Source organism: Cebus imitator, unplaced genomic scaffold (genome assembly GCF_001604975.1).
Source record: "Cebus imitator isolate Cc_AM_T3 unplaced genomic scaffold, Cebus_imitator-1.0 Scaffold403, whole genome shotgun sequence".
NCBI classification, from domain to species: Eukaryota; Metazoa; Chordata; class Mammalia; order Primates; family Cebidae; genus Cebus; species Cebus imitator.
The window spans coordinates 403383-421712 of record NW_016107718.1 but is presented as its reverse complement, the minus strand read 5'-3'; the positions used below and the strand labels follow the sequence as shown (position 1 = coordinate 421712).

The 18330-nt window shown below is 41.2% G+C and overlaps 1 protein-coding gene and 1 pseudogene across 1 annotated transcript in view; both read left to right on the top strand.

Annotated features, from left to right (window-relative positions):
- The first annotated feature begins 1294 nt into the window (after positions 1–1294).
- LOC108289435 lies at positions 1295–1704 on the top strand (annotated as a pseudogene).
- Positions 1705–11693: 9989 nt separating this feature from the next.
- The window catches only part of ELL2 (elongation factor for RNA polymerase II 2), a 76181-nt gene continuing 69544 nt past the window's right edge, over positions 11694–18330 (top strand). Inside the window, exon 1 of the mRNA XM_017508861.2 lies at positions 11694–12191. Coding sequence (XP_017364350.1) covers positions 12045–12191 — 147 coding nt within the window. The 5' untranslated portion in view covers positions 11694–12044. The remainder of the gene's footprint in view (positions 12192–18330) is intronic.

Below are 18330 nucleotides of genomic sequence, written 5' to 3'. Positions count from 1 at the left end.
TATTCATAAGCTTATGAAAACAACAGAAACAAAGCAAAGGATGAAACTGGCTTCAATAGCCCAAGAGAAAGGCCACCCCCTCAAGATATGTGAAGCTATACCCCCTCTCCTCCGGCAGGCACTCAATAATTCTTTCACCAAATCCAAATGTAACAAGTAATATCTTAGGCTGGAAATGTTTTGCCTTTTGCAGAATATCAGAAGCCAGAAAGCTTGTAAAATTATTAAAGAATGCATAATGCAAGAATCTTTTTTAAGAGAAGTTACCTTGCTTGTTTGTTTTTCAGGAAGAAATAATAGCCGCCACAAACACTTGATGAAAACAATGTTTATCTCTCTACTGAGTTTTCACAGAAACTGGAAATTGGAGTGTACCTGTTAAAATAAAAAGTTCAATTGCTGAGGCACTAGAAATCAAACTGCTTTCAAAAAGAAAATTCTCCCAATCAGACACCATTCAGCCTAGGTCTATTAGTGTCACTTGTCAAAAGGCAGAAATCTTAAGTGGGATGAATCATAACAGCTGGTTCCCACCAACTGACACTCCACTAGACAGGAAGCTGTTATCAACGTGTGGTAAGGTGTCACCACTGTCCAGGCAGCTTAGGCAGAGTCATGGGGCCTGTAAGAGGTGGTAGTTCCCTGGGAAGCCCCTTACTATGTCTGCAGATAATAGCTTAGAAGATGATTTTTAGTTTTTGCATGTGTGTGTGTGTGTGTGTGTGTGTGTGCGTGCGTGCAAATTTTTGCATTTTGACTTTGATGCAGAGAAAGCTCAACTTAAATGCTATAGTGTACAGGGGTGTTTTTTCTATCCAGGGAAATGCTACAAGAAGTATGGCTACAACCTTTCTGAGTTTATAATCAATATATAAATGGAATGAACAATGAAGACAAAATTGTTGAGAAATAATCCATTTGCTTGGATAAGAAGATTGAAAAGGAAACTGACTAGGGTGCTTGAGAGAATTTGTTTCTTTCTTACAGAGATATTCTAAAGTTAATTATACTAGAAAGCTACAATAATCATGACAGTGGGTACAGATGAAAGCAGAGACACATAAATCAATATAGCATAGAGTGCAGAAATAGATCCAAACAAATACTGTAGTCAACTGATTTTTTACTTATGTGCAAAAGCAGTTCAATGGAAAAAACACTGTCTTTTTAACAAATAGTACAAACCCAAATGCCAAAAAATCACCTTAGACACATATCTCACACCTTATACAAAAAACCTGGCTCAATATCCTACCCCAACCCCTGAGCCGGAACCTGCTCGGCTTGCACACCCATGCTGGCTACCATTCAGCAGCTGGAAAGACAATAGCATCTAGTGGACAGCAAATGCTTTGATAAATACACGATGGAACTAGGAGTGGGAATAGTTCTATGAAAAATGCATACAATCGCCAGACCAGATTGTAACATCTCTTGTGACAGCAAAAACCACCATAAAAACTGAGAGCACTCTGAAACTAGCACAGTTCTCTTGTACCCTGGGGGAGAAGTTTGAAGAAACTACAGCTTATAGCAGAAAAATTCAGACTGTCCGCAACTTCACATATGGCACATTGGTTCAACATCAGGAATGGAAAGGAAAGGAAAGCACAATAACAAGAACATTTAAAAAATGGGAAATTAATGGCAGTCTGCATCCTGAACAATGTCACCTGTACTTAGCTCTACGAAAAAGTAGAATAAAAATTCTATCATCACTTTGGAAAGTAATTAGCTGAGAGAATGAACAAGCTCAGTTTAACAAGCAAATCTCCACAAGTATCTTATGTGCAATTATTTTAAAGTGCTGGTTTAATTAGGATCATCCCTTTGGTTAGTAAAGAAATGTACTTGTGCTAATAAAAAATTAACTTAAACTGGGCCATAAACTTAAATGTAAATGTAAAACACTTAGAAGAAAATGTATAGGAAAATATTTGTAACCTTGAGATAGGTGAAGAAATTTTAGATATAACACCAAAACCATGATCCGTACAAGGAAAAAAAATTGATAAACTGGATTTCATCAAAATCAAAAAGTTGTTTTTGCTCTGCAAAGGATACTTTAAGAGAAAGAAAAAATATGCCAGGGACTGTGGGAAAATGTTTTTGAATCATATATCTAGATAATATAAAAATGATCAAACCTTAATATGAAAGCAACTCATTTTTTTAAAAGGACAAAATATCTGAAAAGACACCTGAGCTAACACTTAAATATTGTATAGTATATTTTCTGGGATAATTGTCATTGCAAACTCAAAAGTGCCTTCAAATTTTCTATTTTTAAAGTACATTTCCAATACCATGCTTCTGTTTTGGCAAATATACAAAAATTACATTTAATTAATCTTTGCAAACCTATATGCTTACAATGAGTGTGTAAAATACAGGATAATTTTAAAAATGCAAGATAGAAACTTAAAAAAAAAAAAAAGATTCAGGAACCTAAAAATGAGGCAAATATACTTGGTCAATAAACCAAGTCAGAATCTACTTAGGGAAGTATGCTCATCAGGGGTCACGGTCACAACAGATCACCGACATTATGAACTGCTGTTTTTGAGAAATGTGGATAATCCTGATTAGAGGCTAATATGCTTTTTGTAAGCAAATCAAATTATACCTTATACTTCTTATATTTTTGTGCTAGTTAGGTTGAGAAATATTGTAGAGAAATATGACAATCCAAATACTTTATGCTTTTAAATTATCCAGAATCATTTTATACATGAGTGACTTATTCAAGGCAAAGATTAGAGGGACAGAATCAGAAACAGGGGGTAGTTCTCCTTGTTCTCAGTTAATACTCAGCCTCTAAAATCAGATCACATGTTATTAAACACATTTCTGTTCATTAGTCTTCATTGAAGTTCATTTGCTATAACAATTTGAAAGTGGCCTTATCTCTATTAGTACTATGCAATAATATCAGCTCTCAGAGATAAATGTATTCCTTTCCTTTTCCAGTTGCATAATATTCCCTAGGATCAAACTGAAATTTTGAGTCATTTAGAACAGATAATATTCGGTGCACACTCAACAAATTTTATTCAGTCTGTGGCTACTACCAAAAGCTATGCTCTTTCATTAAATGCTTGTTGCAAATTATCCTTTATGCTTCACATCGTTCATTATTTACACTGGTAGAACCCTATTTCAAATTCCCAAATGACACAGAGCCTCTTCTGATCATTGACCTCTCTGCTTATTTTCTCCCTAGTAATCTGTTTTGTTCCCTTTACTTTCCAGATCAAAGTGTCTTCAGGCTTTGCAATAACTGTCTATAACACTGAACGGCCACCTGCCTTCTGCCATTCCCAATGAGTAAGGTAAACAAGGTCAACAAATCAACATGGGCGGACACTGAATAAGTACAATGCCTAAGGAGTAGTTATTAATTCCATAGCTTTTTCCTTCACTCCAAAAAAAAAAAAAAAAAAACGTGTGAATGCACGTAACTGAGAGTGAAAATCTTGGAAACATACACATGGATACATGCAAACATTTCGCAGGCATAAGATACCTGTGTCAGTAAAAGTGGCCCACCATAGTCATAATTCTAGATAAGAAGGAAGTGTGTAGGCATTAAAGTGGGCATGAGTTTGGGAATATTCCCCAATTCTTTCTTTTCTTATCCTCTTCCCTCATAACCTCCCTCAGAAAACTTGCCCAATTCCAAATCTCTGTTATCACTCAATGGGTTGACTCTGAGGCCTAACACTCACATTTTCAAATGCCTGCCAAACATTTAATCCACTGATACCTCTAACCTAAACAAGGTCTTTCTCCTGACTTCCTTGTTTCTTTTCATATTATATTATCTTTTAGAAAACCAAGCTTGAAGCTAATAGTTATTTTTAATTCCTCATGCTCACTTGCCTCTCAAACTCAAATAGAGCTTGCAAATCAGCCAACTCTATCTTGATAGAGCCATAATATTCTTCTCCTTTTCTCCATTCCCATTATTAATACCCTAGTACAGGGCCTTGTTACTTTTTGCCTCCTAACTCTGCTCTCTTTTGTCACTATCGCTCCCCCTCCACTGGTAGTACCTTATTTCAAATTCCAAAATGACCAGACCCTCCTCTGATCATTGGTCTCCCTGCTTACTTTCTCCACAGTAATCTCTTTTGTTCCCTTTACTTTCCAAGTCAAGATGCCTTCAGACTTCCTAATAACTGCCTACAACAGTGAACCCATTCCAATCTATTACTCACACTTTTGTCACCTGAATGGTCCTAACATAGAGATTAGATCGTGTCACTTCCTAGTCAGAAGACTCCAACAGTTCCCCATTGCTTACAGATAGAAGTCCACATTCCTTAACCCAGTACTAAAAGCTCTCCTCACAATCTGTCCCCAGTCCATCTTTATTGGCTCCATCTGCCACAATCACCTTCAGGCACCACGTATTCCTGCGAAAACAGATTACTGTCTTTCCCCCAAAACATCTTATGATAGCTCATAAGATCCTTAAACTTAGAATATTTTATTTTATTTTATTTTATTTTTTTTGAGACGGAGTTTCACTCATGTTACCCAGGCTGGAGTGCAATGGCCCGATCTCGGCTCACCGCAACCTCCGCCTCCTGGGTTCAGGCAATTCTCCTGCCTCAGCCTCCTGAGTAGCTGGGATTACAGGCACGCATCACCATGCCCAGCTAACTTTTTGTATTTTTAGTAGAGACGGGGTTTCACCGTGCTGACCAGGATGGTCTCGATCTCTTGACCTCGTGATCCACCCGCCTCGGCCTCCCAAAGTGCTGGGATTACAGGCTTGAGCCACCGCGCCCGGCCAGAATATTTTAATACTCCCATTATCACAGCTAGAAAACTTTGACATCCCAATTCTAGCTCTTCCATGGAGCTTTTCCCAGCACCCTGAGCTGAATATGTTCTCACAATCCAGAACTCCTACATCACTGAATTAGTCCCTGCATAGTGCATCTCACCTAGTAGGCCTTACCTTTACCTCTTACATCCTCTACTAGACTATATTGCTTGTTTCGAATTCTGTAAGTATTCTAACCTATAAGGGTCATATTAGTTCCTAACTTTCCAAAATCCAAAGCAAAAGCAAGCATTCCCAATATCGGAGGCCATAACAAATGCAAAGGTCAAAGATGATAAATATGATACTTGAATAAACAGATGATTGAGAATAAAATGAAATCAGCTATGGCTACAATTCTAATTCTCCAAGTCAAAACAAAAAAGTCTTCTGTGTCCACATGTGTGACATATTTCTTCTCTACTTTTTGGCATGACATGTTCTGGAAACCATGTCATAAAGTGAGAGGTATATGGGAAAAGTGATATTATTGGGGATGTGTTTTTGACCAAAGATTCATTAGTAAATAAACCACAGATATAAACAACATGCAATAAAAGCAAAGATATAACAACTGTAAATCTTTATAATAATTTAAAATCATAATCTGAGCTTTTCAAATGGACACCTAGGCACTGTGTATATTTGTTATACCAAGGGTTCTATTATATCACAAATTATATATGCCACACATAAAAACATAATTAACTTTCATAAATCGCATTAAAGTCAATATGCTAGCTATAATAAACCAAAGCTGAATGGATCATTTTATTTGCCTTGTTGCTATTTAGAAGGCTATTTGTTGTTTGTGTGGAGAGAGTGATTCAAATGACTTAAGTCTTTCTTTCAAGACCAACCAAAAAACCAACCCCCAATCTGTCCAAGGAAGTAAAACTGACTGTTTTCTCATTTTTAATTTCATAATGTGATAACCTGACACATTCGTTATAATTCCTCAGACCTTAGAGCCTTTTTCAAAGGTAGATATGGTAGATTTGGAAAAGAAAATCTCAGGTTCTAGCCTGGCTCTGTCACTTATCAAGTGGGTGATACATACTCCATCTGAGCCTCAGTTACCTAAAAGGTAACTACAGTATTAAAAAATGGCTACCTCAGAGTTACAGAGAAAATTCAGAGATAATGTAATTAAATTGCTTTGAAACTTCAAAGCCCCATCAAGAATAAGCTTTTTAATTTATGTATTAGTCCGTTCTCACACTGCTAATAAAGACATACCCAAGACTGGGTAAATTATAAAGGTAAGAGTTTTAATTGACTCACAGTTCAGCATGGGGAGACCTCAGAAACTAACAATCATGATGGAAGGGGAAGGAAACATGTCCTTCTTCATATGATGGCAGCAAGGAGAAGAAGGAAGAGGGAAAAGCTCCTTATAAAACCATCAGATCTTGTGAGAACTCATTCACTATCACAAGAACAGTAGCATGGGGGTAACTGTCCCTATGATTCAATTACCTCCCACTGGGTCCCTCCACAACAAGTGGTGATTATAGGAACTATAATTCAGGATGAGATTTGGTGGGGACACAGCCAAACTATATCAATTTACTTATTTATTTTAGAGATAGAGTCTCACTACATTGTCTGGGCTGGAATGCAGTAACTATTCACAGGAAGGATCATAGTGGACTACAGCTTGGAGCGGCTGGACTCAAAGAATCCTTCTGCCTCAGCCTCCTGAGTATCTGGGACTAAAGTATCACACACCTGCACCTAACAAGAATAAGCTATTATTAATTACCAAAATCATTCTTGAGGCTGATGGCATTTGGTCCATTATTAACCTGTTTAAAAGTAAAAGGCTTAACAGACATTCCCTTCCCACCCCATGTCTTCCTAACTCCTCAGTTTTTTCAGAAATACATGTGCCCCTTTTTAGTACAAAACAGCATGGAAGTGGTAAGAGTTGTTAGGTCACTCTTTACCACTCTTCTCCTTTTCAGAGGCTGTATGATATCTTTCAGCACACTTTGCACTACCCTGAATAGCCATAAAACAATTATCATGTGGGAGAGTGGCCACTTTGGTCACTATGCTGGACATAGTTCAGTCCTGTGGACAGGACATTTTCTTCTATAAGGAAAAAAGGGGAGAATTTTCTTGGTGTGTAGGGGAATCAAATCTGAGTCCTTTTGCCTCAAAAGGACATATAAGTTCCTAGAGACACCTCTTAATAGAGAAAGGCAAGGAACAGAAGGAGAAAAAAAGCTATAAAGGTAGTAATAAAGACTGAGTATCTCTGTCTTAGGAAGCTAACCTGCATGTGAAAGGAGAGTAGCCCTGACCATGTAGCCTTCTACTAAGCCCCACTAAGTGAAAAAGGGCTTTGAATTGGAGGGTAGGATAGCAATGGAAAGAAGGGACTTTCCTCACTTCCAGATCACAATTTTTAAAAAATAACCAGGCTGTTCTAGAAAGAGAAAGGAGCTTTGCAGACCAAAAGTGTAGAGGTAGATGTCCAGAGATGGGATATCATCTTCTAATCCTGGGAAGAAGCAGAGGTGGCCAACCCCAGGAAAGATACAGCCCAAGTCCAGTGTCCTTTTAGTACTTCAGTAAATATATGCCTGGAGAAGGAAGCTGGTACCCCAAGGCTGCCAGTTTCAGCAAAGTTCTCAGATAAGTGATTCAGAAAATCATGTGGACATAGTCCATCATCATATTACATGGCTAGGGAGTTTCAGCCCTCCCTTCTCATAATCCCCATCAGGGCCACGCTTCACCCTGCCCCCATATAAACACACAACATAAGTACGGTATGTTTGCTATGCAAACTCACCTTCAATTCAGGTCCTCTGTTTCCTTCTCTCTAGGTTGCACTCCATCCCAAATCCTTCCTAAAAAGAAACTCTTGAGCTTCTAAAGGATTATACCAGCAGTGATAGACCTAGACTAGAGAACCCTCCCCATATATTCCGGGACCTTTGTATGACTTGCGAATTTATTGTCCCACTACTCAGATGGGGGACCCAGAGCCAAATTTAGCAATGATGATAATGATACTACTACTAATAATAAACAATGCAATGTAACATTTCTTGTACTTAAATTTTCACAATACAATAAAAATTATTCAACTTAAAACCTGTGTTTACATAACAAAATCTATGCCCTAACTATAGGTATCTCAATTTATTCTCTATAAATGTCTGCTGAAGCACTTTTAAAACTATCAAGCTTCTACTTCAATTGTGTCCAAAGCAATGAGGTTTTAGTATATGGCTGGGCAAAGTCTTGAAGGGAGAGCAGTGTAATGGTTGGGTCAAACACAATAGGAAGTAAGCAGCACTGGGAAAGAGAATTAAAAAGGGAAAGATTTTCTACCTGGAAATTCTACATCAAGAGAGCTTCTGTGCCATAACTCTATAAGGTTCTATGTTCTCTTTTTGTAATAGAAGCCATTGCCTTATATTAAAACATTAATAAGTATTAACTTTTTGTATAGATGGGGTTAAGAAACAACTTATAAAACTGCTAACACAGGTATGAGACAGAATGCCCTTCTGCACTGGAAGTCACTACAGCAGATGTGGAAAACTGGAAACCTGTGGACTAACTTTGGTTTAAAACTTTTTCGGTGTCCAGAAAATGTTCATTAAAATTTTTAACTTAAGTGTTGCTGAATAAATATTAGGAGATTTAGATTAAAAATCTTCATTTCTCAGCTTTAAAAAAAATTAGACATGGCAACACTAGGCCACCTTATGGTCACCTGGCAACAATCAGCTAGACCAAGAAATCACTGAGCCCTTTAAACCCTCCCAGCTTGCTACAGTCCAGCACCTTCAGTCCCTATGACATTGTATCTGCCCTTTTTCACTCATTTGGGTATCCAGTGGTCCCTGAAGGCATCTGAATTGGTGACCTCAGCACCAAAGATGTGAGAAACAGTCATTAAATATGCAGCGACCTGGAATGAGGGGTGGCCCAGCATTTGAAGGCCAGAGAAGGCCTTGATGTTCACATATGCTTTGCCAGCACTATATTCTAGGCTAGACATGAGAGATGGAGCAGACCCTGCATCAGATTCCTTTTAGCCTTCTTCCTGCACTGAACTGTCTTTTAAAACAGGTTTCTTCTCAGTTATTAAAACTAATCCATACCTACTCAAGGTATATAGGGACCAGAAGGACACACAAAGAACTGATTCCAACCCTGCCTCTCCTGATTATGCTAGGCAGTTTGCTTTTAAATTAATGGGGTCTCAGTTCCTCCTTCACAAAACTAATGGGTTAATCTAGAATCAGCATTAAGATCATTTTTATTGGCCTGTCTCCATCTATACCACCTCCACTTACCTAGAATCTACTCAACCCTCAAGAGCTATTCAAGTTCTACTGCCTCCATTAAACCTCTTCAGACTTCTCTCTTTGAATTTTTGAGCTTATCACCAACACCAACCAAATTAGCATTTAGTAATTCTCTAATTGCTTTGCTTTGAGTATACTGGTTTACTTGGCACATTTAAACAGAAAAATTCCTTTAGAGACTTTACAGTTTAATTTTTAAATCCTCTACAGCAATTTATACTTAACTGGTATTCAATGATTATTTGTTAATTATTTAAACCAGATAAAGATACAGAAAATATGTATAAATGGCAAACTTTCCAAAAAGCACCTTTCATCAGCCTCCTCTAAATAAATTATCCTTACCAGCATCATAACTTGACCATCTGATTCAGGCAGGTATAATGTATACTATGCCTGTAAGACATCAATGCAAAGACACTACTAGATTACCATATTACTTTGTACTTGTTCATTTCCTTCCACAGTTGAAAAGCTCAAAAGGGGAAAAATACAAACAAACATTAACTCACTACAATAATATATAAATCCCTGAAAAATTTGTTACCCACTAAAATAGGGCGTGGGAAAAATTTTCCTCTCGCAGTTCAAATAAAAATCAATTACTAGTAAGAAGCTATAGGTCAAATATTTGTAAACTACAACGAAAACCATCCTTACTGCTCCCCCACCCCCTTGGATGCCATCAGAAATGCCAAGTTAGGAAATCATGTGGATGGGGATTTACCCACATTCACCGGAAAAGCAGTGGGATACAGGTTTTACTTGTCTGGGCAAACCTCCCTTCTCCCCCACCCCCAAATAATTAAGGCTTTAGGTATGTGGTCAGTCCTTTACTATCAAAGCAAAAAAGAAAAAAGAAAAAGAAAAAAAGAAAGAGAGAAAAGAAAAATTCAAGTACAGGTTTCTTTTTATACTATAGTCCAGTTAGAAATCAATGAACTATTTAAATAAGGTTTCTAATTTAAAAAGCTGAGAAAACTAGGTAATAAACCCTCTATTTCCCTTCTAAGAGTAAAATTTTTAATCCAATTTGATGATTGCTTTAATTTCTCTACTTAATTTAAGATAACACTGTATCACTAAAGTGAATGAAATTAGCAAGCGTTAATCATGTCTTAACAGCTAGCCAATCTTAGTGGATTGAAATTAAGTCAATTTGCAAACTGTTTACCTGTGATTTGACAGGGGCTTCCACTTAATCCAGGGAAAGATAATCCATAGTAGGTGTAATTCACGTTACACACCTACTATGTTTGAGGGTCTGAATCTAAAGGGAGTGCACCCATACAGTGGAGAAGGCATTTATTGGGAGGGAAAGACATGGAATTATAGCCCTAATCCTATTTAAAATAATGAAAAATATGGATTACATTTTCCCGGGGAATCCCAGTAGACAAGAACAATGTTTTATAAGCTGCGGGTAAAAACAAGCGTCTCAATTAAAAAGATAATAATATTTTTTTAAACTGCCTTTCAACAGTTTCAAAGCTTTCAATACTTTGTTTTAGCTGGTGTTTCTGATCACCCAATTAATCCATCCTCTGACAGGAACCCATCTGTCAGTCTATCCACACACAGCCTGAAAGGGACTCCAGATTAGGCTTCCTCTTTTAGCCACGCCTACACAGGAAGCATTCCGAGGAATGGAAAGTATGCCAGGCCTGTGCACACCCCTCACGCCCCCAACCCTTCGCTTAACCTGGACAGCCCATCTCTCTTAACCTTTAAACCCTAGCTAGGTTTTCACACAGCCCTATCAAAGAAAATGGACAGAGCCCAAACTGAATCAGAGAATGAGAGTGGTCGAAGTTTAATTTAGGTCAATGCCAGTTTTACTCTTCTAGAGTCCTTTGCAAGGAGATTAACATCCTAACCAGTTGTGATCCCAGAGAATCACAACAGGGCGTGGCGTCGGAAAGACTTTGAAACTCAATTCTCTATTATACCATGCCCGCCATATGAAAGGCGTATTGTATCATGCCCACCACATCCCGCGTGGTTTTGTCCTTAAGATGCTCCACAAGATCTAACACAACTCCTACAGCTAAGAGTCGACTCACTAATTTCAAGGGTTTTTGTTTTTATAAACTCTGTGTGTGGCATCCGATAATCTCAAGTTTACAGTAAAACGACAAGGAAGGCTTTCCTCCAATCCCATTTGCTCAACTACGGTACTCGGAGTTTTGAGGAGCAGCTCTCTAGTGAGTTCACCTACTGCGTCCTCCCCAACGCGTACACACCAAGTTCCACAGCTTCCGCAGCCGTCGGGGAACGAAGTCCTTATTTGGTTACGGCCATCCCTTCACACACTGGAGGTGGAGATCCTCTTCTCCAAGGACCACCCACACAGGGCGAGTTTCCCCAATTCGGACTTTCCACTACTATCCCCTCCAGGGGCGGGGCTCCAACTCCAGGTAACCAGACCAGGCAACTTGGACTCCCAATTAGCAGAGGAGACCCTAGCCAGCCTGGCCAATCATGCCCGGCAAGCCAAGACTACCAGACGTGACGTCAGACATGAGTAAGTTGGCGCGTCACCTAGACGTCAGCCTCTTACCTCTCGGACGTCCCGTCCCAGGAGCAGAACTCCTGCTACTTTGGGCCCCGCCCCCGTGAGAGTGGAGAGTGGCCAATGAGGGCGGTTCTGAAGGGAACAAGGCCAATGAGAGGAGCCCGGGGCGTGGCGCGGGGCCGGAGGGTGGAGAGGGTGGTGGCTGTGGCAGTCCGAGGTCTGGCTGCGCGCAGTATATGACAGTACGTCAGCAGCGGGATGGCCCTAGCTGTGGCGGCGGCTGCAGAAGCCCAAGCAGCCGCGGCCGCAGTGGAGGCTAGAGCCGGAGCGGTGGCGGCGGCGGCACCCCAGGGAGTTTAAGATGGCGGCGGGGGGGGCAGCCGGCCTGCGGGAGGAGCAGCGCTATGGGTTGTCGTGCGGACGGCTAGGGCAGGACAACATCACCGTACTGCATGTGAAGCTCACCGAGACGGCGATCCGGGCGCTCGAGACTTACCAGAGCCACAAGGTGAGCGGGCCGGCCGGCCGACTGGCTGGGCTCAGGGAGGCAGAGCGCACCCCTCACTGACCAGCCGCGCCTCCCTCTGCCAGTGCGCCTGGTGCGGAGCCGGCGGGGCCGTGGCTGGCAGCTGCCGCCGTCAGCGCCCACCGTGGCCAGGCAGGGCAGGGCCGAGCAGGGTGGCTGACGCCGCGGTCCCGGGCCGGCCGGGACGTTGGGAAGCGGGCAGGCGGGCGGCCCCTGGTGGCGGGGCCGAGGCAGCCGCAGCCCTTGGTCGGCTGCGCAGCCGCTGCGGGACTTTCCGACGGCGCCCGCGGATTTCCTGGCTTGTTGGGTCCCAAGGAGGGAGAGAGGCCCGGGTAAGAGAAGTGAGATGACCACGCTGCCCTCGGCGGGGAAGGGGGGCAGCGAGCAGCGTACGGGCAAAGAACTAGGGAGGATGTGCGGGCACCAGCTGTCCGCGTTTTCCAGTAACGGAGGCACGGTGGATCAGCAGAGACAGGACCCAGGCGCTCCGCGTGTGGGGGTGGGACACCCCATGTATTCCCAGGGACTTGGGGACACAGGCGCTCCGCGTGTCCCCAAGTGCTCGAAGAGATGGGGACTTGGGCTCTTGGCGCATTGGGAGGGGCACACGGTGTACTAGTAGAGATAGCGACTTAGACATTCCGTGTAAGGGGGAGGCGCACACCGGAACGGCGAGGACACTGGCGCTTCGCGTACGGGGCGAAGGGGACACACCTGCATTCTCAGGGACTCCGAGACACAGGCGCATCGCGTTCCTGGAGACGCCCCGCGTCCCGGACGGACACAAAACAACACAGCACCCTGGGGAGAGACCTGAGGACCCACAAACAGTTATCGATCCCTGGGAGCAAGACATCGGGTTCTGGGGAAAAGAGGTTCACGGACGCTCAACGTACTGGAAGAAGCTCCCGGCGTCTTGGGCTGACTCTGGGACATGTAGACTGGGAACGAGCCAGTAGGTGGGGAGAGGATATAATGCATCGCGAACAGAGACTCGGGCCTCTCACCCCGCGTTCCCGAGAGAAGCCCATGGACACACAGACACACACACACCCCTCCAGTACAGAGAGAGGCTCACTCAGATAGGTGCACGTACAGTGCAATTGGACTACAAATCCGGAACGCTTTCATGTTGGAAAAAAGTGGGAGAGAGAGAGGGGTCACCGAGAAGGGACGCGGTAACCAGGGTGCATGGGGAAACCGTTTATGGTTTTGCAGTACTGTATGGCTTTGAGGGAAACTGAATGGATACATTGCATGAGGGAGGGATATGTCATAAGAGAGAACCTGTAACGTTTTACAGGAGAGGAGAGAGTCGGAAGGGAGATAGAACCCACCAGGCATCTGACAAATAGCCTATTCTATACTGAGGAGCACACTCCAACTGGTCTCATAAAACACGAAAAAAGGGCAGAAGGACACCGAGACAGAGACTCACATAGTTATTCAGCGAAAAGTGGGGGAAGGAACTGACATCTGTTGAGCTCCCACTAGTGCCAGGCACTTTAAATACATAGAGCGAAGGCAGAGTCTAAGGCAGAGCTGCAGGAGAGGTGTGAACCCGGGTTCATTGAGAGTGTGTTCAGAGAGACCCCCTTCTATATAAGTGTGCACACAGAGGAAGGCATTAGTTTTTCACACTTTGGATAGAAAATGGACTCACATGATAGGGTATTTGTAAACAGCAGTAGAGACTCAGAGATGAGAATATTGTTAGGAAGGCACTTACAGAATTAGGTGGACACATGGGTGTACATACTAGGACACTTGTGTTACTAACCAGTGAAGCATATGGTGAAAAACACTCACAGACTTTGTGTGGTGGGCTGAGGGGGTGTCAGGGAGGAGTGCAGGCACAGGGAGAAAGATACCTTCCTACATGCAGTGAAATCTGGGGAGAAAATGTCAAGAATGGCTGGGAGAGGTAAGAGAAATACAAAACTGCATGTGCCAATAGCTACTCCCAGATAGGTGCACCTGCAGCAAAGAGACCAGCATCAGGACGGAGTGGGAGGCCCCTACGGGGGAAGCCAGATACACAGGCAGAGGGACAGAAGCAGACAGTGGAGAGAAACTCGCCCTTGCAAGATGGAAAGATAAGCTTGCCTGCTCCAAGGGAAGGGCGTGGGAAGGAATGGCAGTGGGAAGAAGGTAGGTAAGGAGATGTAAAGAGAAAACCCAGAGGCTCAGAGAGAAAGAAGTCAGCAGGAGGCAGCTAGCCCCTATTCAGGAGCAGACCTGAGGAGCAGAGAAAGACTGACACACAGTGGGTGGGAAGAGGCATCTCTGAGGGCAGTAGGTCAGTCAGCTACCTTGGGAAAACAACAGGCAAACCGTACAGTTGATTACAGCAAGATTGACAGTGTACACTTGTGGGGAAACTGAGGAGGTCCACTTGGGGAAGGGAAAGTTCAGTGACAAAGATGCCCCCAGTGCCCACTTATCTGCATGACCACTAGGGGCCCCAGAAGGGAGTGCTTTGTTTTCCTACTGCTGTAAGACTTTTTCTGCTTCCTATATGCTAGTGTTTTTATATTTGAGATTAAGTTTACAGTGCTCTAAAAGCCCGGGCATTTATATGCCAGTAGCTTCCAGGGGACAGAAGATCAAAAATTCTTTCTCTTCCAACCCACCTTTAACTTAGTTCTTAATTAAAAAAAAAAAAAAAAAATTAAGAGGTACCAAAGTCGTCAATGGCTTTGCTTGCTCTGTCTTTTTCCATTTCTGTGCATGCACATTTATGGGTCTGATTGTTCCCTACAGGGGCAGTAAAGGGAAATGGGGAAGACTTTTTCCAGCTCTCTCTACCTTAAAGCATGGAGCCAGGTAGATTGTATTAGCCTTAGGATTCCTTTTCTTCTGCAAAACTGGTGGTAGAAGCAGTGGCATGGGAGGAATGGTACATAAGCTGACTATCCTTAACCAGCTCCCATCCTCAGGCCTCACTGTCAGCTCAGCCATGGAAACACTTTTTAAGGGGTGTGGAAAAGCAAGCAGGATTTGGAGTAAAACTGTCAACCTCAGTTGGATGAAAACTGGGAAGACACCAAAAAAATGAGATAGATATTTCTGGTGGCTAATTGTATCAGTGGTACTTACTGCAGGCTCCACCCACATAAGTGTCCTCAGTGCCCCTCCTCCTGGCTCAGCCAGACCAGTGCACCCCTGTGGGCACAGTAACAGTTGCTACCTTTTATCCTGGCTGAGCTTTTATCCTCCAGTGGAAGGATATTAACTTGGCCTTTTTCACCATTATTATAAATCCTTTCCATCATTATTAGAAACAGAGCACTAAATTGAAGTAATTTTAATTACTTCAATTTAAAAAAATTGAAACAGGGCACTAAATTCACATGGCTTTAAATTGAAGCTGCTTCACATGGGAATTTATTCACATTGATTGGCTAATTTGGAAGAAGTTTCTGGTGGTCAAACCTGTTCTCTCTGGGGGGAAAATTGGTTTTAATATCTCATATAAAACTGCCTTCCACCATTCCTGTGCTCATATAGGAGGGTACTTGATAAGCAGCTCTGGCCTATGTAAAGTGATGACTGTTATTCCTTCTCTTCTAATGACTAAGAGCCACAAATTTCAACAGGTTAATTTGCTAAATTAATCATCAGAGAATTCTTTTTTTGTCCAAATTATTTTGTCTATTGGAGTTGCTCTTCTAAATTAACCCACTTTGACATAAGGTTTCAGAGAAGTGAATTTAGAAATTTTAGGAATCTATGATTTAGGCAGAATAGAGAAGTTCTTTAGACATAATTAAGCAGATTTACAGAGTTCTTAGGTTCTTGGAAAGAGAATCTTTGAAAATTCTGAAATCTTGTTTTTTTTTTTCAAATTACAATTGCTCACTGTTTCAAAAGACACATAATCCTAATTGACTTTCAGGTTTCCTATTTGTAGAGAAGTGATCTTGGGAGCCTTTCTAAACAGGCAGAGGGGCATTGTGAGTCCAGCAATGGGAGTTATAGTTGGAGTAAATATCTTTTAAAAGTTGTTTTTCCACTCACTTTGAATACAGAAATGGTTTCAAGTTGATTATATATCACATTAACTGGAAAGTTATTTTCATGATTGGCAGAAAAATTTAGACATGATAATACAGATATCTACAATATTAATCTTCTAAAATGTAGATTATTTTGATTGAGGAGAAAAGTTGTTAAATAAAATTACAAATTACAACTTTATAGTCATTTCAAATTGTTATCTGTGATTGTGTGGTCTACATAAGTTCTACATGTTTTAAATGAGCCTATATTACTGTAATTACATATTTCTCCCAAATGTAAAGCTATATTTAAAAATAAAATCCAACATTTAAAAATACATTTCAGCTAAGTTCCTCAGTAAGGCAGCTGGCTTTATTTTGATGTTTGAGTAATTTACTTTTATAAAAAAAACTTTATCAAAGCATTATTTTCAGATTTTGTTGTTCCTGAGTCTGTCAATTTAGTTTTTTTAAAATGTTTACTCAAAGTTTCAAAGGTGGTGGCTCAAATAATTTTACCATGTTTACTGAACTATTACATAAGAACTCTTGCATAGTCGTGTCTGGGAGCAGGGGCTGCTCCTTCTCTATCCCTGAAGATCAGAAAGCAGATGCCTTTAAGTAGGATTCCACTAACACATTCTCTTGTTAACTCCATTGGCTTTCCATTTTTCTCCCTTCATTAGTGTCTTCTAGGAAAGTGATAATGTTTTTAAAATTTGTACATTTAATTGTTCATAATTTTAGATGCCATTATTTATAAACAAAGCATAAGTTTAAGCCTCCAAAATTATTGTCCTTCATAGTGGCTCCCTTTAATGTGTTACTTGACCTTTTGATAAATCAGTGAGTCCACAGGTCAGAGGGTAAGTGACTTCCTCACCTTATCCTTTTTTTCTACCAGGTAAACTTTTTAGCATTTGATTCATTGTAGTTTAAGACACAGAAAAGATTCATACTCTGCTTTTTTCTTATCTCTTTATTTTTCTGCCTGCCCACATTTTGTGTGTATTTTCAATGTTCTGCCTTATAAATACAGAAGACTGTTCTTAAGCTACCACTTGAGCATCCAGACCTGCCAGCACAGCACAGTCACCACTGTTGGGCACGTTTATTAAGTAAAATAGTGAGGTTTGCTTTAGCAGATTCTATTTGTTTCACTTTTAAAATGTAGCCAAGCTTAATTTAAATAAATTAGTCCCACTGACTTTTAACTTAGACCCATCTTCAGTCTGTGCTTGATTTTAAAATGCTTTTTATCAAGTCAAGTCAAGTTTTTTACCCATCCTTCAGTGTTTGAAAAGTTTATTCAAATGCCCAGTTGCTCAATGTAAAGAAGGTGTTCCTCCCTGAGAGAAGTAGTAGCCAGATTGCCTAAAAAGATAGACAGGGAAGCTTGGCACCAGAATTGGGAAGAGAAAGAAAGAACATATGTGAAGGATTGGAACATGTTCAAGAAAAGAATTTAAAAGGAAAGGGGCGTAGAATTCTTGGAATGACTTACAGGAAAGCTTACCAAGGACAATCACCAGATTCAGCCTTTCCATTTTCTCCATTTGCACTTGTGAAAAATTACAGAAGCTGTGCTCATAAGGCTTATTAGGTAATTGGTGATAAAGCCAATGGAGAGAGGAAAACGAGAATTTCAGCTGAACCAAGGCTAGGTCACCTTTAACAATTTATGATGTCCTTTTTCTCTGCAACAGAGAAGCTCAGAAGCCTGGCTGTAGATCCAGCCCATTATTTGCTGGATTGGGCCAAATGTATTTTGGATTGTTTGAGAAAATGTCCATAAAATTTGGTATTATAGCCATTCTTGCATTTAAGTGGAGCTAAGTTTTACAATGAAGAAAACAACATGTATATAACCCAGCATCTGACTGTCCTGCATACCTCAGCTCCATACAGAATTTCCTAGGACTTATTCACAAATCTCCAGCAGTTCTGGCGTAGAATGTAATAAAAATGGCCATGTCTTTAGAGCAAATTAAAGCTGAAAAACATGGCATAACTTGGGTCAGGTTACCAGCGCGTCGCTATTTCTGTCTTTTATTTTTTTATCTCCTTCCTTCTTCCTTTTTTTTTTTTTTTTTTTTTTGAGACGGAGTTTCGCTCTTGTT